The 26,211-nt window shown below is 33.9% G+C and overlaps 2 protein-coding genes across 6 annotated transcripts; both read left to right on the top strand.

The window, feature by feature from the left end:
• The first annotated feature begins 1,589 nt into the window (after positions 1-1,589).
• Positions 1,590-26,211, top strand: LOC123533846 (carbohydrate sulfotransferase 11-like). 5 transcript variants are annotated; one of them, XM_045315777.2, is made up of 5 exons: positions 1,590-2,010; positions 10,265-10,331; positions 14,392-14,506; positions 17,335-17,396; positions 22,938-26,211. In XM_045315777.2, exons 2-5 carry the CDS (start codon positions 10,305-10,307, stop codon positions 24,168-24,170), a joined length of 1,437 nt encoding a protein of 478 aa, XP_045171712.2. In that variant the 5' UTR covers positions 1,590-2,010; positions 10,265-10,304; the 3' UTR covers positions 24,171-26,211. The 5 variants fall into 5 exon arrangements, with proteins under 5 accessions (XP_045171712.2, XP_045171715.2, XP_053375376.1 ...); XM_045315780.2 differs by lacking the exon at positions 1,590-2,010 and adding an exon at positions 2,997-3,617; XM_053519401.1 differs by lacking the exon at positions 1,590-2,010 and having other exon boundaries at positions 10,265-10,347.
• On the top strand, positions 4,378-5,484 carry LOC128547510 (histone-lysine N-methyltransferase, H3 lysine-79 specific-like). Its single transcript, XM_053520471.1, has 2 exons — positions 4,378-4,632; positions 5,008-5,484. The coding sequence occupies exons 1-2, from the start codon at positions 4,378-4,380 to the stop codon at positions 5,482-5,484; spliced, it is 732 nt and encodes a 243-aa protein (XP_053376446.1).

Here is a 26,211-nt window from a genome sequence, read left to right as displayed (position 1 = left end):
CCTTGCCTCGTCCTCTCGTACATAAATGATCTGCCTGAAAGTGTTAAAGGCAAGGTGAGGCTGTTCGCAGATGATACAATAGTCTATGTTACGGTCAAATCAAACAGTGATGTCCAAGCTCTATAGCAAGACCTTTTCAGTCTCGAAACCTGGGAGTCTGATTGGTCCATGGAATTCAATCCAGATAAGTGCGAAGTTCTAAGAATCAGTCGCAAAAGAAACCCTGTAATATTCCCTTATAAGCTGCATGACATCGAGTTAAAATCGGCTGATTCTGCCAAATATTTAGGCGTAACCATTAGTAAAGACCTATCATGGACCAATCATATCAATAATGTAACATCCAAAGTAAAAAATTCCCTAAGTTTCCTCAAACGTGATGTCAAAACCCCAAATAAAAGAGTCAAAGAGGTTGCATATAAAACCTATGTTAGACCCCAGTTAGAGTACTGTTCTAACATATGGCATCCATGGCAAAAATACCTAACCCATAAAATTGAGCATGTTCAAAGATCTGCAGCAAGATATGTCTATAATGACTACAATTACACCAGTAGTGTCTCCAAAATGATAAATGAACTAAACTGGCAAACCCTAGAACAACGCCGTAAGATCAGCTCAGTTACTATGTTATACAAGATCCAACAACACCTTGTTTTTGTTGACCACAGTCACCTTAGACCTACTAGAAACTTGAACTACTTGATGCCGTATTCAAAGACACACTATCATGCAAACTCCTTTTTCCCAGAAGCATACGTCTGTGGAACAGTCTCCCTGTGTCTTTGCAAGCTAGTCCCAGCTTAGAAGTATTTGCTGGGCAGCTACCACCCTTCTATCAGTTCTAATTCAACTTCCTGCTTTTACTTTTTAACCTGACCTGTAAAATAGTTCTTTTACTTTATCTTTGAGATGCACATAATCTCTGTATTCTTATTATTTTTAACAGCTATCCCTGACAAAGCGCCTGCTAGTTATAATCGATAACAATTGTTAAGCAGTATAACATAGACATAGACATATATATATTTTTGTACTGGAAATTATATATTTTTCAGGTAAATATGCCTTATCTTATATTGTTCTCTATGTATGTTTGAAATTTGATAAGCTTTGTAAACGATTTATTAATTTACCTGTGTAATCTATTGGATATCAAGCATCATTGATTTTACCTTCGGTAAATTACTTGTTTACAATTTTGACAGCTGTCATCTGTCATTCGCGTTGAATATTTGATATGCAATGTGTCTGTATTGTATGGATGTTTGCTATTTATATATATGTATATGTGTGACCTTGAAATATATATCTATTTGTTTAAGGATGAGGTGCGTAAGCTCAAGTCTGAAAAAATAAAAGATTTGTTCTGTTCTGTTCTGTAATTGTTAAATCATTATTATAATTTGTCATAACTTTATTTGTAGGATGATGCAACTATGATGTCATTATGATGCCATTGCGATAATGCTTTTGATACACGATTATGATGACATTATTAAAGTCTGCAACCAAATTTTTGTCCTCGTCCTTAAAAGAACCCATTCCCTATAAAATTTAAAACCATATTACAACCGCTGGTCGGAAAACATCATTAGAGGACATAACATAAAATCAAATCAAATCAATTAACAAACTATAGAATTAAAGAGGGGCGGTGATAATGGCGCCCAACATTTTCAGCAGACTGTACATACTTAGTGCACGTAACTGAGATGACTATATGGAATTTGATATTCCAGCAAATTGTGTTAAAGCATTTTGAGGTTATTAGACTGACAAATAGCTGGAATGATTTTATACGGATGCCGGCAGGAGTCTACATTCAAGATCTTAATTGGGCCTACTACGATGGAAAAGACTGGAATACTAAGAGGAATTCCGAGGATTCAGGAACTGTGACATTCAGTGTTTCAGTGAAAGGAAGTGTTGTACTTATGTGGCGTTTTGATAACGCAGTGTTTGTTTATTATTATTTGGAATAATTTTGGATTGTGTGACGATAAATATGTGAGTTGAATTTTCTTTATATACATTATTTTTGTTGTGTGGTAAATGATTTTTGTAAGCCATACTTTTCATAAAGAAGCTGAATATTTTGCATACATATTGAACAGTGTTAAAGAAGTGACCATCACATATTAACACAGACTAATTGCATGCAAATCCCCCTACTATTTTCTTTCTGTAAATCTACGTTGAAGTGAATCCTTACATTATTGCCAGGCCATATTGATTTTTTTCATTGAAAACAGGACTTACTTTCTGGAGTTAATGTTACCTGGCCTTCTTTATGCACTTTTTGTTAAATAGGTTAAAGGAAAAAGATAAGACGAGGTGGGTTCGACTATCCGGTTTTATGTTCATAATTAACTGATCTCAGTGCTTGTATATTTAGGAAGTAACACTTGTGGTAAAGTTCTATCAAAATCAGTCTGATCATGTACATCTCACACAGTTTCTCACTTATAATCCAACTAAAAGTGTACTGTAATTTCCTTGATCTCACTGATCCCCCAGATCTCTCAGATTTCTCAGATCTCAAGCTCTGAAAATAAATGCACTCAATACTTTTGGAAAGAGATCATTAACATACAAGTATACATTTAAACTATACAATAATCATAATTATACATTCACCATTATACATTGCAACTTCAATACACATAATAATCATCAAACAATGTAGCACAAATAGGTGCTGGTATTTCCTGTCTAGTGGCCGGCTCAATGGTTATTTAATTAACATAAAATAAGTAGAACCTATGAAATAACAAAAAGATAACAATATCACATAGTTTACATATAAAAATACATACTAATTGTGGATTGGGCTCTATGCTGACTCACAGAGACACACACACACACACACACACACCAAAAATGTACTTTCTCAGTGAGCTGGTTACTGACACTGCCACCATGTGTTACTATAAGGCTGCAAAACAAGGTGTACAATAGAATAGAAACAGTGGTGTCTTAGAATTACTGCAACAAGTTAATAATATGCCGCCATCTTAGAATTCATCAATCATGTCAACAGTGCATGTACATGAATTAAGTATTAAAACACAATGCAATTAAACAAAGCTCATTTGCAACTTGTCTAAGAAATAAATTGCAAGGCAACAAAAACATTTCCTAACCTCAAAAGAATCCAAAACTCCTCCATGAACACAAAATAGATAATGATGGAACAGTTCCACCTGTCCACTTGAAAACATGTCGGACAACTGAAGAAAAAGTGGGGTCATGTGACTAAAATTCATAAAACAGCGGGAACTTATTGCAATGCTTGACTGGTTGCTACTAAGAATTGGTCAAAGGGAAGCAACTTCTGAATAACTTAAGATCCAGAATAATCCACCTTGTTACATTAACACAATTGATATTGTTGAAATGCCCCGCTTTAAATACTTCTCGGATTAGTAATGACCCGATAAGATATACTATCCTAATCAGTCGTCCCTGTAGCCCAGTGGTAGTGATTGGCGCAATTAGTGATTGGCGCAGTCAGATCTCATAGATCACGGATGAGTCGCGGACGGAGCAAAAGTTCTTTTTTCCAAATCGGAAAGAAAAAGTTTTTCTATCGGTGAAAAATAAATCCTTGCAAGGTAACTTAAAATTTTTTTCGCGTGTTTTTTGTGATCAAAGTGAATAGTTGCAATATAACTATTGCAAAATTTGCTTGGTGTCGTCACGGTCATATTAACGGGTCGCGCGAAACCATGGAAACGCATATACATTTTCCGTAATACTTTACAGACATCACATACACATACAATTATTCACAACACAGAAAAAAAAAACATGAAAGTGAATTAAATGAAATCTTGAACACCTTGAAAACACGTAAATGTATATAGTGAATACGTATTATATGAAATGGTTCATATGCATAGAAGTAGTATATGTGAACTGAAATATGAAAAGAATACAGTGAAAGACTGAAATTGAAAATTTGAATTATTATATTGAATGAAACAAGAAAATACTTGTAAAGAAACTACGGAACACAAGAAGAAACATCAGTACATAGAAGGAAAACGAAAGTAGTGAAATATATTTCAGTGCTAATAAAACACTTAAAACATACTGGCATAAATACTGAAAATATACATAAATTCTGAAAAAGTTGTAAAAGTACGGCGTACAGAAAGAGACACGCATCGCACACGGAGTAACTAAAATACATAAACATTGTTTTATATTGAACGGAGTGGAGGAATTGACAGGACATATACATTGAGAATTTGATTATCATTCATTTGAAATAAAGTAGGAAAGAACGCCCACGAAATATCGAGCACATGTGAAGTGACTTTGAATTTGAAAGTGAAGTAGAGACCATGATAACATTACACATACTTAATAATGGCATCGAGTCTGCCTAAAAGAGAATTAAGAAGGATCGACAGAGAAAGGCGAAAGGAAGAAGATAGAGTACAAATGGAGAAAGATAAAAGACGTCATGAAAAGGAAGAGGAACATAAACGTTTAATGGGTGAAAGAGAAAGTAAACTGACAGAATTACAAAAGCAGAGAGAAAAGTTGTTAGAGAAAAGGCGTAAATATAAGGGAAAACGTCAGCTAATGTTAGATATGGATAAAAATAGAAAGGAAAAAAAAGTTAGAAAAAGAAATGAAAGATGTATCAATAAATGAAAGTATGGTGTATGAAGATGACTTTAGTGATACAGGTGAAGAGTATAATAAACACGTTGTGCATGCAATGGTACATACAGAAAACGTTTGTGATATGATGAAGATGTAAATGGGAAAAGTAATGAAAGAGATAATAATACATATAAAACAGGTGCAAATAAAGATGAAGAGAAGTATAGTGAAAGATACACAGAAAATAAATAGAAATTCACAGAGAATATGTGCATAACGAAAAATTATATAACGAAAGTGAAAAATCAGATAGTGATAGTATTGAAGACATAGAAATAATTCCAGAAAGACATAGTGTTTATAGAAATACAGAAAGTTTACAAATAGATGAAAGAGGCATATAATTACGATGATAGTGCTGATACTGAAGAGTCAGACGATGATTATAAAACTGTTGATCAAACAGACGATGCAGATTATGTTAGAAATACTGAAGATAGCAGTATGAAAATAGAAGACAATGTTGATAACGATAAACAATTAGAGAAAGAAATGAAATGGTTAGATGAAAAATGGCGAAAGTATGAAAATGAAAACATTCAGTTGGAAACTGACATAAAACAAATAAAGAGTTGGGAAAGAATTAGCAGTGATACTACGAGAAATAGACCAAATAGAAATGGGTCTGAAGAAAAGAGGATGAAAGGGAACATCAAAAGTGATAAATTTGAAACTGACAATGAACGTAGTGACGAAGAACGTAAACTAATAGAGAAAATTAAACAGTTAAAAATAAGAGAAAAGAAAGTGAATGATGTTATAGAAAAGAGTAGATTACTAAAAAGAGACAAGCTGAGGAAATAGAAAAAAGAAATCAACGTAAGAAAGAAATTTGTTTAATATTGCGAAACATGTAAAGTTTCATTTTCGCTTTATAAATTAATTTGAAAAAATAATTACAGTATTTACCTTTATAAATGTCGAGGACGACATTTTCCAAGCGGGTTGGGGGTGGGGGGAGGGGGGCGGTTGGATGTCGTAGAACACATATAAATGGTATAGTACAATCATGAAAATACTTCGTTTGTTTTTGATTTTCCTATGATTGTAACTTTTGACATTCCCGGCCTTCCATACTTTATACTTTCTATATCTAATAAGTATCTGCACGTGATCTTTAACACCTAATCATAGCACTGGTTACTTCTTGGTCAAAATTTCAAAATGGCTTTGTTTACATAGGTACCTCATATATACTTGTGCATATATATTTTTTTGGACTGGAAATTATATATTTTCCAGGTAAATATACCTTATCTTATATTGTTCTCTATGTATGTTTGAAATTTGATAAGCTTTGTAAACGATTTATTAATTTACCTGTGTAATCTATTGGATGTCAAGCATCATTAATTTTACCTTCGGTAATGCAATGTAATTGTTAAATCCAAAGAGCTATAAACATAAATAGATCGGCAACTTGAAAGGCATATAGAGGAAATCTCGCCAACATCCCGTGATAACGGAATTAAGGGGACGCATACTTTGAAATTAGAAAAAAGTGGGTGGGGTATTATAAAATTTACCTGCAAAAAAGTACAAGGTTTTGGTAAATGAAATGAATACTGTTTCAACTGTTATAAGTACACAAAGGATTGCTCACTAAAATAAAAATGAGAAAAACTGAAACAAGAAAGTTATTGTTGAATTACATAAGACTTCTTGTGTACATTCAAAGTCAACAATTAAGACTTTTTGGTGCGAAAATAATAGTGCTTCACTTTGTCCAAACATTTATCAATGTCCTACAGATTCTAATTTAAAGAAAGAATGTGAAATAAGTTCACTGTCTTGCTTTTCATTTGGCATATGTGAGCTAAAACACATTATTTAGTTTGTTTACAAAGTAGTGCATAAGAAAAGATACGGTGGTCAAGGAGTGCCACATTACAAAAGTAAAAGAGTATATTCCCCTTAATACATTAAACATTTATCGTTACAGAAGTCTAGTGGCTTACAATAAAGGCCTAGAAATGTTGCCATTATTAATTTTTAACTTGGTATTCATGAACTACAATGCACTTAAATATCAAAACACATTCAACAAACTTTTGAATTGTATTGTCTTAAAAATCCCAAAAATAAGGTATGAAATTTGGTTGAGAGGTCCAATCAATGTGTATATGTGCAAAAGCAACATTCTAATCTTGTTCACAAAAGTTACTAATAAACAGCAGGAATGTCAATGATCAAAACTGGACGAATATACAGTTATCCTCACTTTAATGTCATTTATAATTTGTCCTTGAATTCTCCACCATACTTTTCTTAATTCTGTTTGCACGAGTTGCACGAGAATGCTGTCATTCACGTAAAAAAACGGGGTCAAATAAGTTGTAAATGCAATATCATCTAAACGTAATTAATGGATTATGCAGTTCAAGATAAACTTTATCTCATAACGTAACGAACATGTATAATGTTGTAACAACAACTTTACTTACACTGATTTAAGTAGCAGTCGGTTTATAAGTGACTTTATTGATTCATTTTGTGTTTTGTTATTGTTGTCAAAAAGTATAACGGAAGTGCCTCACAACTGAAGCGGAAACCAGTTTGATGCGCAAAGTAGTCCACTGTAAGTAATATTATTTGACAAATGTCCACAGAAATTAATAATTTTCTAATATTAAAGACGAATATCTGAATAGGATTCATTATTTGATAAGAAATTATAATCATCGACATGTTTTTTTAAAATCGTACACGTGCTGACACCTAAGTTGTCTCCCGTTGTTTATTAGAGTTACCTTTCGTCCGGCGCAGTAATACATTTGCAGTGAATCGCCGAGAAGTCGTGGGAAAATTAAAAACCATGTAAACAAACTAAAATTAACCACCTTTTCAAGATGAATTTCAAGTGATCGACATTATGCATTTAACCCGCCTGACCTGTGTAGCATCTTAGATATCTGTTCTAAGGTATTCATTGTGTAGAATGTCATGTTATGCCCTTGCAATGCTAATCCCACTCTGATTTTTTTGTTTACATTTTTTATCAATGACAAATATGGCGTCCATCCCGAGATGAACAGACGTGGCGTTAAATTTTTACATGTTTAAGCAAACCTGGTGTGTTAGAAAGAAAATCTCATCCCTTCAACATTATTTGGAACACTGTCATTGTAAAAAACCTGTTTTTTCCTTATACAAAAGCTTAATATTTTGTGTTGAATGTACTTTCACAAAGACCTCTGTTTTCCTATTACATTCATAGTACCACATCCTTATCCACAAAATACTGAATATTACAGGTGTCCATCAGTATTTTATCAGTTTAGGAATATGTTTTTTATTTTCCCACCATCGATTTCTTGAATATGCACCCCTTCCGCATTGCTATATGAACTGTGAATGTAGCAATATGCGTCCCCTTAATGAGATCTCGTTTACCGGAAGTGGCGCTTTCTCCACGCGCCATTTTGTATGCGAAAGCAATTATTCATCGGTAAAATAATTACAAGGAAATTCATTGATGCAAGCATCAAAGACGCCGCCATGTGTTGTGTCTGAAGTACATTTATTGCAATATGAGAAATCACCTAATCATTACTTTATTAGTCAGGCTGGCTACAAGTTATCAACATTAGCACATAAAACAATTTATGTTATAAACTGTTTAAAACATGAAGAATAAACATGATAGAAAAGTATTACCATGCAATATAAATCCTCTACTTGCAATGACATTGACATTGCGAGTAGGTGGTCCCTTTACATACAAAACTAAAGTAATTATTTCACTAACTAAGGTCAGCACCTGTGAAAAGTTCTTATATGCAGGAGCGTGTGTATGAAGTTTCACAGAAATGCAGTTTGTTGGGAAATGAGGAAATGTTGAAAGATAATTATTTCAAAGTTGTGGTTCACAGAAACCATTATTTTTATTATTATGTAATGTAATGAGTGTTTTCTATTTACTGATGAAGGTCACCTACATTATAGATTTCAGAATGCAGATTATACACAGCATTTTACTGTTTCCGTTGCCAAAACAACCAAAAATGTTGTCCAAGAAAATAATGATATAACATGAATAATCTCTATATTGCTCCTACTCACAAAGCATGAATCTTTCTTATATACTTTTGGAATATCATAGAATTCATTTTTTTTTCGGATGAGTCCTCGTTGAACCGTAAGGTTACTGGGAATATGTCAGTGTCTAGATTCAAATCTAATATTACAAGAAATTTAGCAAGCATAATAACCCACTGCCAAAGTGTAGAAAATATGTCAATGAAAATGTTTTTTTTTAAGTCAGGAATGGACAGATACAAAAACTATCTATTAAAGTAAAAAAAGAAAAGAAAAAAGAAGCAAGTAACAAGATATAATACAACCACAGCAACTGACTAGTCATACAAAATCAATGAAAATATAAATTCAACAAGGAATTCTATTTTAAAGTCACTGATGCTTTGATAGGCTTTTGATATTTCGATCTAACCACATTTAAATAAGTATTAACTTGTCACTGACAAATTCAGCCAAATGCTCTTTAGCCTATTGCACACCTTAGTTGACAGTGTATATCTGTAATCAACGAGTTTATGACACATAAGCAAAAAAAAGAAAGAAAAAAAAAACCAAACAAATAGAAATAGGAATTTGCAAAAATGTGCGCATTCTGAAATTACATCACTGTACCTATCAACAAAGAAAATAAGACAAAAGATTAAAAATAAGTTAACAGCGGCACTTTCTTCGTTCATTTCAACATATATATGCTTATTTATTCCTTTATTTAGTTTGTTAATACGTTTTTTCAAGGAATTTTATGCAGGCAAATTGTAATTTTCCGTATTTTTATTTTTTAATATTCTCTTCGAAGTTTACTGTAAAATACATGAACTCTCCCTTGTCCAGGCGATTCACGCGTTGCAGTATGGTATATCTGCGGTGTGTTCTATTTATAGAAAATGGGATAGGTAAGTAGGTCATGCTAAGATCAGAATAGAAAACTTGACTTACAGAGTAACCTCCCTTATCAATAAATCGGATCAACATTTTGACGAAATTGTAAATAAAAAAGTATTTTCTGTTCTACAAATAAGGAGAGGAAAGACAGATAACATTGTTTTAAATCACATAATAAATTGCATTACATACATTTTTTATGTTTTCTTTTTGCCATTTTTTGTTTATTCACTAAAATCTATTGTGCAATATCGTTGATCCTTTTACAAACTATTCACTGTGTTCAGTTTATCTCTCCGAAACTATTCATTACCATCTTTACAGGGTCCGAAATAAAAGTGTATCCCATATACTCGACGCCGCCTTCTGGGCGGCGTCGAATCAACGTATGACCACGCTTCTTTTGATGGCAAGAAACGTGTACTTTGTGTCTTAAGACTATTTCACATTAAACTTATGTTGTTTTAGAAGCTAACATGTATTTTAAATGTAGTTTTAAAGGTACAAATTGTAACTCCATGTTCGCCGATGTATGTTTTTACTAAGATAACGCCGATTCACGCTCTGACACGAGATCACGCGAGTTTACAGCCAGTTGCCATTCTGTGTATTTTATACTTCTTTGTTAAATCATTATTATAATTTGTCATAACTTTATTTGTAGGATGATGCAACTATGATGTCATTATGATGCCATTGCGATAATGCTTTTGATACAGGTCGTCACACAGGTCGTATCAATTCAGAGTAAATTAATGTATATATCACACAATGTAATTCAAACCGCCTTTTCTATTTATATAACGGCAAATCATACTATTACTAACACTATACAATCTAAGGCTATAATATCTTAAATCTTTCATTCATATTCAACCACTGAGTATGTTTGTGAAATACATTATAAACACTTTATAAGAATGACTTCAAGAACAAGAGTGTGAACTATGTATAAACATTACAATTTATGAAACAATAATGCAAAATATACGTAATATATATTATCAAATAATATTTCAATTTGAAATATATACAAATGACTTGATTGAATACAACAATGTTCATCATTTTAGGATATGATAAAGGTATGATTATATTAAATGCTTACTACCTTTATAATCAAATGTCATTATACATATATTGTAAATATATGTATCATGAATATATAAATGTAAAAGAAACAAGGTATGACATAATGACATAAACAAATTAGTTGGCGGAGGGAGGGTGGGTTGTTTTAAAATTACGTGTTGACACGACCAAACAAAGAAAAACAGTAACCGGTGAAGTTTGAAATTTCCGATATATAAGTTTCAATAACCAATGAGATAATCTGATACATATATATTGAGTTAATCCAATCGATGGATTTGTAATCTATAAACAAGGTAAGAGACCACCAAATTAACTATTACCTGAATGAAGTATAAATTTGTTCGTATAATTAAATATTTTAATCAGGATTAAATAGTCCTATGATGCCATTGCGATAATGCTTTTGATACACGATTATGATGAAATTATTAAAGTCTGCAACCAAATTTTTGTCATCGTCCTTAAAGGAACCCATACCCTATAACATTTAAAACGATATTACAATCGCTGGTCGGAAAACATCATTAGAGGACATAACATAAAATAAAATAAAATCAATTAACAATCTATAGAATTAAAGAGGGGCAGTGATACTAACACAAAATCATCAGTATTTAACTACATTTCTTTTGTCGTCGAAACCATCGCGTGACGTCACAGATTAATGTATATTCCTGCCGCGGAGTTATTAAAGTTATTGTGTTAATGCTTGTTTCCGGTAATACGGTAAGGAACGTACACGGGTTGATTAAAGTACAGTTTAATGAACGTGTAACCATGTATTTTGGCATAGCTGGATTTTCATTTACAACACAAATAACATTAAATACTACAAAACTCTAGATAAAGCTGACTGGCCATAATTAAACAAACTATCAATTACCCACAGCTTGCATCAGTGGTCGAGTTACTTCCCTGCTTTTGGGAATGCTGGAGATTGTTCCCATCTTTGGGTTTTTCCAAAATGATTTGTTTTAATATTTTTTTATTCAATTGGTAAATAAATTCAAAGCTGTAATATTACTTAAAAGAATAAAAATAAAAATTGATAATGCGTGTAGATATTTTTTAACTGACTCATTTTTATTATCTCCGAGGCAAAGTATGTGGCGTCAGGCAGTGGTTTGGACGACGTACGAAATGTTGCTAAAACTGCTGATTTTATGTTAGTATGTACGGTGACAGCGACAAATAAGCACAGTTCTTGGTATATTTTTGTTGCCTTTAAATAATGAAACCATCCGTTCACACTGTTAACAATCATGTCTGAAAGTCTGAAGTGCCTGAATTATGCCGGGTTTGATAACGCTTGTTTTTGACTCTGTGGACGGATCGTCAGGGGAGGTAACTAGAGTCTCAGATTAGGACAAGGACACTACAAGCACTGATATCAAGAAAATGAACCGAAAATCGATTTAGAAATTGCTTAAGTATGGAGGCTGATTTCTACCATTTCGGGTCGGCCTGTTGGCGGGGCGAATACAGAACAGCACGAAAGTTCGGAAAATACCTGGCTGCGCGAAAACGACGTTTAGAAAGTGCCAACACGACCTAATTTAATTGTCGATTTTTCATGTTGGCTAATTTGAGTATGTAGTGTTAGCGCCCTTTATTTGCCGCGTTGTCGTGACTTCACTCCGCCGAAACGAAAACACGACAAATGCCTTATTTTTCGAGTTTTCGCGCTTTTCGTGTTTTCACCTAACCAACATGAACACACGAAGATACGACAAATACTTTCCGGTCATCTCTAATAAAACGTAGAGTTATTCTGAAGAGGGTTTGAGAAGTATTTCAAGATTTGAGACTTTAAAAGAGTACAAAAATATTATGTCAGGTGTTCATTTATCTATTTAGCGTACGAAATATACGTATAACAAGCCCGGAACAATAAATATTTCATTGGGGAGGGGGAGTATCAAGAATGAATGCGTCATTGGAGAACTGAGGGGGGTAGGTACGAAAGGGGATAACCCAACCTGTTAGGTCCGCCAGGAAATGTTTGAAATATAAGTATAAAATGGTGCCCCACTCTGCATTTCAGGCTAAATTTTGAGGTACGGGAGGGTTGAACCCCCTCCTGACAGTGGGGTCACCGGGTCTCTCCTTGGTAAGTTTTGAAATATAGGTATGAAATAACGGCCTCTTGTGCCCTTTTTAGGTCTAGATTGTGAGAAAATATGATTCCTTTGCCAAAAACAGTTGCGTGCAACTTTGATGAGTTCAGGTCAATCTCAGCCGTCAGACTGGTTGGAGTGCAGCACGGGTCCACTGGGCACGAACCTGAATCTGAGTCTTTATAATAAGAAAAAAACAATTACTTACACGCGAGGGCCTCATTGAGGATTAATTTATTCAAATGAGTTCCCTTGATAAATAAGGGCTTTGATTTTTTAAGTATGATATTGTTATTTTTAAAACTAAACGTATGGCGGAGCACAAACTTATCATATGTCTATATTTCTTCGCTGGTTACACATACAATGAGATGATTGCAATTCTGCATTGTCGTCATGGAATTAATATTAGATATATCGACTATTTTATGCATATTTGACCATTATCAAAAAATATCCTGACTTATCTAGTAAGAAATTGTTTGGATACATTATTTGAAAATACATTTAATGTGGGCGAGAGGTAACAAAGCAGAGTGATTAGTTTGTTATTCGACGTTCGTCTTTCGATATTTTGTTACGTAACCAAATGATATTTGGCCATAATATACAAATAATATCGGTCAATCCTTATTCTTAGACTTATAATTTCTAGTTGTTTTTGGCATATTTTTGCATGCAGTTATGTTGTGTTCAGTTCAGTGATTGTTGTGCACATGAACGAAAGTCGCAATAACGAAAACTCGACAAATTAAATATTTGACGTATTATCGTGTTGGCGAGTAAAAAAAAAACTCGACAAAAAAGGTATTTGTCGATTGTGTTTTCGTGTCGGCGGGGTGAAGTCGTGACAATAAGACAAATAAAGGGCGGCAACACGACATATTCATACCCGCCAACACGAAAACTAAAATATGTCGTTTTGGCGTTCTCTAAACGAGTTTTTGTGTAAAACATGTCGAGTTGTGTTGTCGTGTTGCCACGTTTTCGCCTCGCCAATACGCCGACACGAAATTGCAGAAATCAGCCGTATGTATTACTAATTAAAATTGTGAAAACAAGGCTGTTGAATACTACAACGGCAATATCATTATGTGAGGTGAAATGCAAACGAGGTTTTTTCGTTATTGATACCACTTCAAACAGTTACGATTCTCTCAAAGTATTTGAAAAATTATAACACTGTCTGACAACAGTCCTAAAATAAGAAGAGCATCACTTCAAACAGTCTGGGACTATTATAACATAGCAATATAAATATGGACCGGCAACGCTAACTTCTGTTTTTTGGATTGGTTATAAATCTGAGGACGCTGTAATTTATAATCAACAGGTGGTTTCTTCATTCTTAAGTGGTTATTTAAGTATTTGCAGAATTACTTTCCAGTTTTTATGACATTTCAAAAACTTCTTGAGTCATTAGACGGACTAAAATAACAATAATCTACATAAATCACTAATTTCAACTGGTAAATTGTCACGGCTCTCTCGATTTTACTTTCTTGTATGCTTTTGATGTTTTATGTTATGTTTTAATAGATTACTTTTTGGGTTGACATAAAAAATTGTATTATTATAGTGGGATTCGGTGATGAAAAGTCCTGAAATATCAGCAATGCCGTGGAAGACATGCTCGTTCGTTTTCATCGGAATTACTGCAGTAATTCTAACATTATTTTGTATTCTACAACCAGGTTTGTACGTTTCATCTTAATATCAAACTGTTATTTAGTGTTTTTGATCAATTTTGAAGATATTTAATGATAAATTCTTCTTTTTTCTGATACTGAAATTGTGTGCGATACAACCAGAAAACATGAGTCGTTAAGCAAATCACGAGGAAAACTTGATTATACAAAATTAATGTATATGAACAATTCAATTGAAAGTGACAGGTAAAAAGAATATCTCTAAAATACTTGTACGGCAGTGAACATTTAAACTAAGAACGATATTGAAAATTCAAACTTAAACCTTTTTTTGGGGGGAAGGGGGTTGACGCCGTTTTCAACAGTATTTCAGTCATGTAACTGCGGGCTATTAACCTAACTGGTGTTCCTGGATTCTGTACAAGTACAAACCTGTTCTCCGCAATTAACTGCCAACTACTTTATCAAATAGTCACATAGAACATACTGTACGCCCCGCCCGAGGATCGAGCTCATGACCCCGCGATCCGTAGACCAACGCTTTGCCTACTGAGCTAAGCGGACGGGCTTAATCTCAGAACTATATTCGACTTTATATTCGACATTCAAAGATACTACATTGGACATTTGGAACAAGAACGACATTGGACATTCGGAACAAGAACGAATTTTGACATTCGAAATAAGAACACATGAAATTTGGAAAAAAACGACATTGGACATTCGAAACAAGAACGACATCGGACATTCAAACATAGAACGTCATTTAACATTCGAAATTAACGACATTGTCGCTCCGGGTTTGAATGTCTAATGTCGTTCTTGTTTCGAATGGCCAATGTCATTTATTTTTTCGAATGTCCTATGTCATTCTTGTTCCGAACGCCTTATGTCGTTCTGGGTTTGAATATGCAATGTCGCTCTGAGTTTGAATGTCCAGTGTCGTTCTTATTTCAAATGTCCAATGAATGTCGTTTCTTTTTGCGAATGGCCTATGTCGTTCTTGTTTCGAACGCTTTATGTTACTGTGGGTTTGAGAGTCCAATTTCGTTCTGGTTTCAAATGTCCAATGTCATTCTTGTTTCAAACGTCAAATGTCGTACATGTTTCAAATGTCCAATTTCGTTCTTATTTCAAATGTCCAATGTCGGTCTTGTTTCAAATGTCCAATCTCGTTCTGGGTTTGAAAGTCTAATATCGTCTTTGTTTCGAATGTCTCATGCCGAATGTTTAACTTCTCGCCAACTTCACGCTTTGAATGTACAATATCGTTCTTTATTCCAATGTCGGATGTCGAAGTTCTCGCTAACTTCGCACACTTCTAAAAAATCCATAAATTGTCGGTAGTGCGAAAATGACCTGTGGTACAAATTTATTTTTATAATATTTTTTCACGGCACCTTATATATAACCAAAAATATTTCGTGAAAGTGTGTACACAGTTACAACCCTTTTGAAGTAATGGAGAAAGACAACATTCCTCCTTCTTTTTTGCCAGTATCTAACATTTTTCCGTCAGTTTCTAATTCAGTAGCTGTAAAGAATGCTTTTCGCTGTGCTACTTTGTGTGACAGGGGGGGGGGGGGGGGGTTCGTAAATATATATTTTTTTGTTAGACCGCATTGTAGTGATTGGCTGACAATCGGCGATACTCGGATAATTGTCGGCGTGGCATTCATGAACGAGATCGCCGACTTCATTAATTACTTGAGACCCTAAACGGATAGTTTAGGTGTTTCTCACCTTTTTCCTTCTGATATTTATGGTTCTTTGGGGCAATTATACCAAGGGAAACTACTCTTCTGCAAAAAATGGCTTCCCCCAACGTCTTGGAAGAACTCGAGGTCATCTATGATCACCAAGATTTTGGAAGATATATGGCTTTTACAAAATTAAGCAGGGAAAACCATCATCCCAAACTCTGGACATTAGTATGGCAGTATGCATAGCATGCCGTAAGACTTACGAAAGCAAAACCATTTATACTTTTTATGAGATTGAAAACATTCTAGTCTATAACTAAGAATTAATGAATCGTTATTACTTTGTTCTGCTGAACTCCAAATGATTCTTAATTTAATAATACAATATTAACTGGATTAACACTGTCTGTTAGCACCCAGGTGAAATTAAGACGAGTACCTGATTTGAAGTTTACTATCTTCAAAAATATTTGAGCCGTGCCATGGGAAAACCAACATAGTGGGTTTGCGACCAGCATGGATCCAGACCAGCCTGCGCATCCGCGCAGTCTTGTCAGGATCCATGCTGTTCGCTAACCGCTTCTCTAATTGCTATAGGTTTTGAAAGCGAACAGCATGGATCCTGACCAGACTGGCGGATGCGCAGGATGGTCTGGATCCATGCTGGTCGCAAACCCACTATGTTGGTTTTCTCATGACACGGCTCATTTTACTTTTACTCTGTTATCTTACTCTTGTTAATGAAGGAATACAATAAAAATAGGATTATTTAATCTCAGAGTGGTTCACTTCTTCAGTAATTATATAAAACATACACTGTGAAGTGAACTGAGATATGCAACTAAAGTAACCGATTATCCGATTATGCCGATTTATCGGTTGGCAAATCGAAGCGATTTGCCCATCACTACTGCATTGACAGATTTCTCATTGGCAATGATCGAGGATTTCATTCATTCAAACTTGAATCACTTCAGAACTTCACCATAGAACTATGGTGTAACGGCGACATCACGTAGACTTTCATACTTTATGAAAAACTGTTGAAGGGAGTAATTTCATGGAAATATGTCGTTCCGTCCGCCTTCTGCTCAATATACATTAGCTGAATTGTGCCCATTCTTTCAGATAACCCGGACATGTTTGTATATTTTCTTCTTTTTTTTTCAGGTATAAATGTCAGAATATTCCAAATATATACAACGGAACAGAGATTGAACCAAGTGACTCCAGTAAGAGAGTTTTATTTTCGTAACTAAAACTTTCAGTACAAGTATAATTCTTATTTGAAATGTTCTTTTAAGGATTTTTTCGGGTAATCAATTTATACAGTTGCCTAAAGTAATGGTTAGATATTTTTTTCATGAATACACAGAGGGATATTTTGTTATTTTTAATTATAAAAGAACATTAAACATCATTTTCAATTTTGTATAGACGGATTTACAACGTTATTTGTTGCTATCATGTTTTACCGGATGTTTCGATTTTAATAATCATGCGCTCTTTATATGTGGCAGAATGACTTAATGCTTATTTAACAATATAGAAACCTACATAAAGTCATAATTATATTACGAATTGTTCTGCCACAATAAAGAAGATTTTGATCACAGAATGTCTTGTAAAAAGATAGTTTATGTTATTGATTATATCTTACCTGGGAAGCTTGTATTTTTATTTTCGTCAGAAAAGAAAAGGCATATCAAATTCTAAATCCACTCGCAAAACAAATATAAAACTTGTTCATAACATTTGAAAATGTCATATTTTCATTATTTTATCTTATCTGTCAATGGTGTTTTTCTTTTTGAAAATGTCACTTAATCAAACCGGATCATAAAAAGTACTGAAGCATATAAGATGTCTTTGATGTGACTTCGGTCATCAGTGCTATAATTAGTACCTTCTCGGATTAATAGATCTCTTGGCGGGGCAATAAACACATCGCAGGTTATCTATATTCTTAAATTAAATCATATAGAATATCCTTTTAAAACGATGTTCCTATAAGTAAGTATGAAATCCAAAGGGACTGATGATATCAGTTAATAATAAACAACTCGATTCTATACAATGTTTCGTATTAAGTTTAAATGTCGAATAAAGACGTAACGTTGTATATAATAGAGTTGTTTATTATTAATTGATGTTCACATAGATATAAAAATCTAAATTCGTAAGATATGGATCAAATCAATGACTTAAAAGGGGATGTTCGTAAAGGTAGGTGGTCATAGCATGAAGCTTATTGTCAGGTTATTAAGAATCATCGTTTCATTTGTTTTATTACCCAGCGATTACTGGAAGCAAACATGACCATCCATTTCCAGCTTGACCATCTGGCCTGCTGTTATTATCTCTCAGTCAGGAATATGTACTATACATGTATACTATAATATTTGCTATGAGCAACAAAAGTGCATTGATATACTAACTGGTAATTGTCAGATAGCCAGTATGTACCCAGCCAGAACGCATGTGACCAAGGACCAAACTGTTCACTAATATGCGAGATATTTCCATTTTATTTTATGGATTTCAAGAACAATTTTTTACAGAGATGAATATTTAGGCTTTTATCAGAAATAGTTATTATTGTTTATTGGATTGTTTATTTTTTTTTTCAATTAATATACAGTTTAATCTGGTCATTTGGGGTCAAAAACTAGGTCACATGGTCAAGTCAAAGGAAAAGTTTGTGAACACTCTAAAGGCAACAGTTGTGACTCAATCTTTATGAAACTTGGTCAGAATGTTTGGCTCATGTGGGGTCAGAAACTAAGTCACTAGGCCAGATCAACTCAGGTGAGCGATATAGGGCCATCATTGTTTATGAAATGCATCCATAATAAATTGAACTTTAACCAACTTGGTGCTTGCATTTTGCTCCAGTAGTTATATACTATTGACGAATTAAAGTTTACTAACCGCACACAACCTCAAAGAAATAATAGCGATAATGGCATTGCAAAGAAAATAATACTACAACAGCAAAAAGCATCGTTTCCACAATCTCTTTTTTATTTTGAAAGAAGAAAGTACTGATAACACCAAGTCAGACCATAAAACACATGTGATGGTAATTGATATGCAAGATAAATGTATCTGGCTGACCACTAACTGAGTATCCAATTTGCTGATGACTATTAATTATTGACATGCTGGAGTGCTAATATGTTTCCCTGGGAATTGAACATCCCCCTTTAAAGGCCTACCTTCCGTACCCGGGGGAAATGGTTATCACCTTAGCATGATCCATAATATTTTCTAATTATCACCTAATTATCAAGTTATTAATTGTAGCTTATGATAAGCAGAACTCTAGTATACATTATCAAAAACAAAAACATATGGCCTTTGCCTACAAACCACCACTATCAGATATCTAGACTAATTACAACATGAGGTCCATCATGGTCAAATGATTTTATGTTTTTGTACAAGACATGGGTGAGTAAGGTGAGTAATTATAAAATCATAAAATATTGTCAATGAAATAGTAAGGGTTAAAGTAAATAATTTCAAAATCAAAGGAATGTCCTTGTAACAGTTGTGACACATATGAGTTCTTACAGAATGAAATTTAAAAGTAAGTACATTATGTAGGCACTCGTACACAATGATCATAAGAACTGTTCTGTGTGTCTACTTCAATTCTTCCAAACACAAATATGTGTGGCCGCATTAATGAAGCCAAACTAAATTTCTTCATCCGATTTGTTCGATAACTTATTTTTCCAAGAAAAAAGAACCACTTGCAAGAGTTTCCAGCATTTAACATTGTCAAATGAAATTATAGATGCATACTATACTTTAGCAGTGGATTTCTTAGTTATGAAAAACATGTATTGACATTTATATCAGATAATAAATATGTTGCTATATTTTATCAGTGAATTAAATATAGGCAGGAGTTCGGACGCATAGTAATTAAATCATGTGTGCGACAAAATTTTCAAAACTGTGTTAAATTGTGCTTTTGGCAAAAGTAGATTTCAACAGTATTTCCTGAAATTTTAAAGAGATACTGACTTTAAAAATGTCATTTTAGAATCGAAATAATAAATATGTTCCTATATTTTATCGGTAAATAAAATATGGCAAATCGTTTGGATGCAATTTATCATTTTTTATCTTAAACTTATTTATTTTATATCAGTTGTAGAGTTAAGTTCTTACAGATCATTATATAAACTACTCTCGATGACTGCTTCCTGGGGTTCTGACCAGTACTCTTGCCAAAAGAATGGATTGTGAAGGTCGCGGTCAAATTCTGCAGACGGGATCCGAACCTGCGACCTATGCGAGTATGGGTAAGGAGCCCAACGCTCTACCCCTATACCACGGTGCCTCCCGGTGCGATTTATTAAATCACTCGTGCTGCGTACTCGGGATTTTATTACTTCACACCCGAACTCCTGTCTATATTTTATTTACTGATAAAGTATATGAACGTATAAAATTTATTATCTGTTAGTAATATAAATGTCAATAAAATCCATACATAATTTCAAGTTTTGATTCTATACCTCATGTTTTTTATTTTGATGTAAATGAGATGTGGAACCAAAATTTGTAGTTCTGTTTGGTGCGCCGTAAAACCCAAATAAATAAATAAATTCACAATGACACTGTTAAAAGCTGGAAACTCCTTTCTTGGAAAAAAGTCATCGAACAAATCAGATGAAGAAGTTATCAAATTAGTTTTCATTTATGTGGCCATGCATATTTGTGTTTTGAAGAATGAGTATGATGCAAACAGTACAATTCTCCTGAACACTTTGTATGCCTACACAATGTACTTATTTTTAAACTTCATTCTGTATTAGAACTCATATGTGTCACTTTCTTTTGACTTTTACTATTTCGTTGACAATGCTTTATATCCCATTATTCACATATCTCACCTATATTATGTACAAAAATATATAATCATTTGGTCATGATGAACCTCCTGTTGTGCTGATATATCTGATAGTGGTGGTTTGTAGGCAATGGTCATATGTTTTTGCTCTTGATAATGTATGTTAGAGTTCTGTTTACCATAAGTTACAATTAATAACTTGATAATTAGGTGACAATTAGAAAATATTATGGATCATGCTAAGGTGATAACCATTTCCCCCCGGGTACGGAAGGTAGGCCTTTAAATTACAATTAGAAATTATTCACCTAGGGAAAATATTTCATAAATCTCTGTTTATATTGTAGATTATTGTCATATTCTTAAGATAATCGAATATAAACTATGCGCTGAAACCATTAAACTTCAGTAAATAGTATTATTATAATAAACTTGAATGTCGCAAAAGAAATTGATCATGGTCTAACAACAGATAAGGAATATGAATGGTGAACACCCCTCCCCTGCCAGATCATGTTAATAAATGTCCATACAAACATAAGTATTTTTAATTTGATAGAAAATATCAATTTCTCATTTTTCTTTATCCTAAATGTGTCAAAATGAAGGATCAATATTGCTGAAAAGTAATTTATTGCCTGTTCATTATGAATCCCTAATCATCAGTTATAATGCGCATTAGTTGAAGCGTCTCATTTTGAGCAAGGCAGTTATGGTTGTGCAAAGATTATTATTATATCTTCCTTTGTCCTGCTGTGGTAATTTATTATGATACAGACTCATATTGACAGAAAAGACTGAAATGTGATATAACTATAACGTAGATTATATTGTGCGATCATATCATTTTGCTCCACGTAGAGTGCACATGCACATGCGCTAAGTATAACTTACGTTGACAGGATCGCACAAAGTGTAAGTCCCTCTCTGTAAGTGATATAATTGGCTTAATTAGTATTTATTACCTTAAACACATGAAACCTCCGCGCCAAGTCAGATATGACAAAAATAAACATAAGGTTGAAATTTTATTTTCCTATTTAATTGAAATCCCATTTCTAAATATGAGGATTTGCTTCAAATTAAGTTTATCACAAGTTTTCGTGACCTGCCACATTTTATTTTTTTCTCATTTCTTTGTGTTCGCCTTACAAAACATTTGCACGACGCTGTAGACCATTATATTGAACAACAATTACAACAGGCATGTTTCTTGCATTATCATGAAGTTCCGACCGGTGCTCTAATATCCAATTTCGTCAGGATCTCTTTGGTAACTTCTGAGTTATTGCCCTTTAATTGTTTAAAATCCAGCAATTTGTACATAACACACTAACCAATTGGTAGAATTTCATTAAAGTTCTTTCTATTTTCCATGAAAATTAATTATTAACATGTGAAGTTGTGTATCCACACCCTGTCACATCACCGCCCTGGCCACACACCCTCCAACTTCCCTCAATCTTTTCCCTTTTCTTTCTTCTTTTTTAACATTTAACCTTCCATGAATATTCATCATATTTATCAACATACCCTCTCTCCATCCAGTCACCTATCAAACATTTTTAGATTCATTTATTTATTGTCCATCAATATTTATTATCAATATGTGAGGTTTTTTACCTTCACCCGATCAAGAAATTTATATTCCTTGTTTTTTCAAACCTTCCACAAATATTTATGAACATTCGTAGTTGTAATCCCTTACCCACGTCGTCATCCAAGTTCCAGATTACTTAACAATGCTTGATTGTGCTCTCGTAAGTTCAAACATCCTTAACGTTTCGCAGTATATATTTTGCCATTCATCACAAGAAAATATAAAAACAGCAACCACTAAATTTTATTATACAAATCTTGTATGCTTGTTATTTTAAAAGAAATAAATGACTGGATGCATTTAAAGTTTCAGAATCCTGGAGAATTCAGTGAAAGAAAACTGCAGAAAAGCTCTATACAGCCAGTAATGGGAAATGTTGGACATGAAAATAGTACAAAAATTACATTCGAGCAAATAAACAAAATTCAAGAAGAGGCTAAAATGCATAGCGTCGCTGAAGCTATGAAAACACGATTTCAAGTTTTACAAGAAAAATGTGAAAAACACCTGAAAAATCTTTCTTCTTTTGGGATCAAAGGTTCCATTTATTCCATTCAACAGAAAATAAATTATTGTGAAACTCCAAAAGTCGGATGTACATTTTGGAAGTCTGTGATGCGATTTCTGGCAGGAGATTATCCAACAGGAAGACAGATCCAAAAACCGTCCGATATTGACCGAGCTTTTGTTCATTCTGGTCCGTGGAAAAATATAAAGCGATATGGGAACGATGCTGTAAAACTAGGGGTTTTGTCGACAGGATACAACATTATGTTTGTTCGTGAACCTTATTCAAGACTATGGTCGGGTTACCTTGACAAATTTTATTTACCCGATTTCTGGCAAAGATACGGACCAATATTCAGACATACAAGCAAAAAAGATTGCATTCAGAACATTTCATTCGAAGAATTTTTAACCTTTATAGCAGAAAATCATCATGCTACATCGGACATGCACTGGACTCCGTTTTACCAGTTGTGTAACCCGTGTCACGTGAAATATGACGTCATTGGTAAAATGGAGACGTTCAGCAATGACAGTAAATTTATTCTTAACAAGCTAGGACATGACATGTTAGTAGATGATAAACAGAACAATTCGAAATCAAGAGCGAAAGAGGAAATTCGTTCGCTTTCTAAATACAATTTCAGTTTCAAAAACAACAGTTGTTTCTTTCACGAAGTGATTGCAAAAAGGTTGTGGTCGGTCTTTCAGATGAATGGCTATATTCAAAAGAATATACCCTTTCCGCTTGAAATGTTTAGTGATAAGAATTTTTATTTAGGCTCGGATAATACAACCTCAGTGTTTATAAAGTACGCTTTTAAAGCATTAGACAGTCAGACAGTTTCAGATCATGACCTGAAAGAGCAAAAACATCAATACATGATAGATGGATACAGTACAATACCAATGCCCCTACTGTACAGAATTCAGAAACAATTTCAGATCGACTTTGAATTGTTTGGCTACAACGCAGAGCCTGCTGAGATATTTTCGCGTCAGTTTGTGCAACATTACATGATAACAATATAGCAGGCTTAGCAGCTGGTATTGTTAATGAAATGTAACACATTAGGGCCTTTTGGTTTCAGAAAAAATAAAGGTTTTTCCCCATATAAGTCAATGTAAAAACTGTTGGCCCCGGGTCAACGACAATATTGACATGGTCATGGTTTAAACAAACTTGATACTTGACTACTAGACAATACTAAATACCAAATATCTAAGGACTTGGCATTGTGGTTCTGGACAGGAAGAATTTTAAAGATGTTTTCCTATATAAGACAATGTAAAACAAGAGACCCCCGGGCGTGGCATAAATTTACCCCAGGGTTTTAAACCACTAGAACATACCACTTACTAAATATCTAAGCTTTAGGCTTAATGGTTAAAGAAAGAATTTTTAAAGGCCCTTATCCTATTCCAGGGGGATAATATAAACACTACTTTAGTAGGCAATGTTGTTTTTAACTAGCTTTCCATGTAGAAGTCTATATAAACAATGTGACCCCCGGGACAGGGCCATATTTGACCCTAGTGATATAATTTAAAAACTTTTTGTAAAGGCAACTATGCTACATATCAAATATAAAACCCATAGGCCCTGTGATTTTGTACAAGAAGATTTTCAATGTTTTTCCCTATATAAGTCATACCACCCCGCCCCCGCAAGAAAAGCAGCACGTTAAGGTTTTTTTTTGTCGTATCGGCGACACAAGCAAAATCAAAAGTGCGGCTACGACACGGCATTGTTTTCTGTCGTGTGTTGAACCCTTTTTTGCCATGTCCTTTTGCTTGTGTAGGCGCTGCGCAATAATAACAGGACACAATAAAGTAGCAGTCTGTTGTACTGACGTGCTGGCACGGGCGATACGCGACAACAAGAAGTCATGACGAATTCTGTAGTTGTTTTTTCTTCTGGTTGACATGCAAAGAAGGCCTATATGGCCAACTAAGTGTCACTATGTAAAATAACTTTGTTCGTGTGCCACATTGAACGTTGCAAAGGATACTATCTTTGCTCAGTGGAGTATATTGCAACGTGTATTGACCTTCATTTACCTGCATTATTGAAAAAAAAACATACTGTGTAGTTACATTTCGTGTGTCAGCCGGGAGGCCAAATAGCGATAAAATAAGCTTTTGTCGTGTCTTTGTGTCGTAGCGTTCATGGTCCAGCGAGCACGAAAACATGACACTATAGGACACTAAAACATCAGAATACTTGTCATGTCGACGCTCTTCTTTTATTGTGTCCTCTTGCTGTTTTGTCCTTATGTTGTCGTTCTGGCAGGGCACCAACATGACAAAACGACAAATATATTTATCGTGCTGTCATGTTGTCGTTTTTCAGACCAATAGCTGTCGTACGTGTGTCATAATTTTATGTCTTAATGACTATGTAACAATGTTTAGTGAAAATGATAAGCTTATGCATAACCCTGCATGATGTAAATATTTGTAAGTTATTAATTTTGTAACGAGAAATATGCACGAATTCTGCAGGAGAATAATATTGCGCAAATTAAGGAGCGCAATATTATTCTGCTGAAGAACAGTTGCCTATTTCTCGGTCCAGTTTTCATAATCATTTTTTACATAGATATCTACAAATATCGATTCATACCATTATTATTTTTTGTTCATTTACCTGATTAAAATTGGCAAAACTGGCGTAAACAATTACGGGATATTTGTTTATTTACTTGTTAGATTATAATATATTTCACCAAGTGTATATAATAGGCAATTTTTTCAAGAGTGATCTCGAAAATGGAGTAACATTTTTGCCTTCAGAGCAAATCAAAGGAAAACCAAAAGTTACAAACATGACGGTCGTAATCAAGTCCATAAAATCGCACTTCGACACTGTCCATAGCTAGACAAATGGAGTTAATTATAGCAGATTTCGTCCACTTGATACAAATAGGTACCAAACGCTTTGGATAGCTCTTAATATCATGGGGTGGGGGAAATAAAAATTACATGTATCGAAAAACTTGAGTAGGTGACCTGCCAATTTTATTTGTCATTTAGATTCGGTATACATTTTAAAACCGTTTATCGAAACAAA

The sequence above is a fragment of the Mercenaria mercenaria genome, chromosome 12 (assembly GCF_021730395.1).
Source record: "Mercenaria mercenaria strain notata chromosome 12, MADL_Memer_1, whole genome shotgun sequence".
Lineage (NCBI taxonomy): Eukaryota > Metazoa > Mollusca > Bivalvia > Venerida > Veneridae > Mercenaria > Mercenaria mercenaria.
The sequence above is the reverse complement of the archived record's forward strand: the minus strand, read 5'-3'. Positions and strand labels throughout refer to the sequence as shown.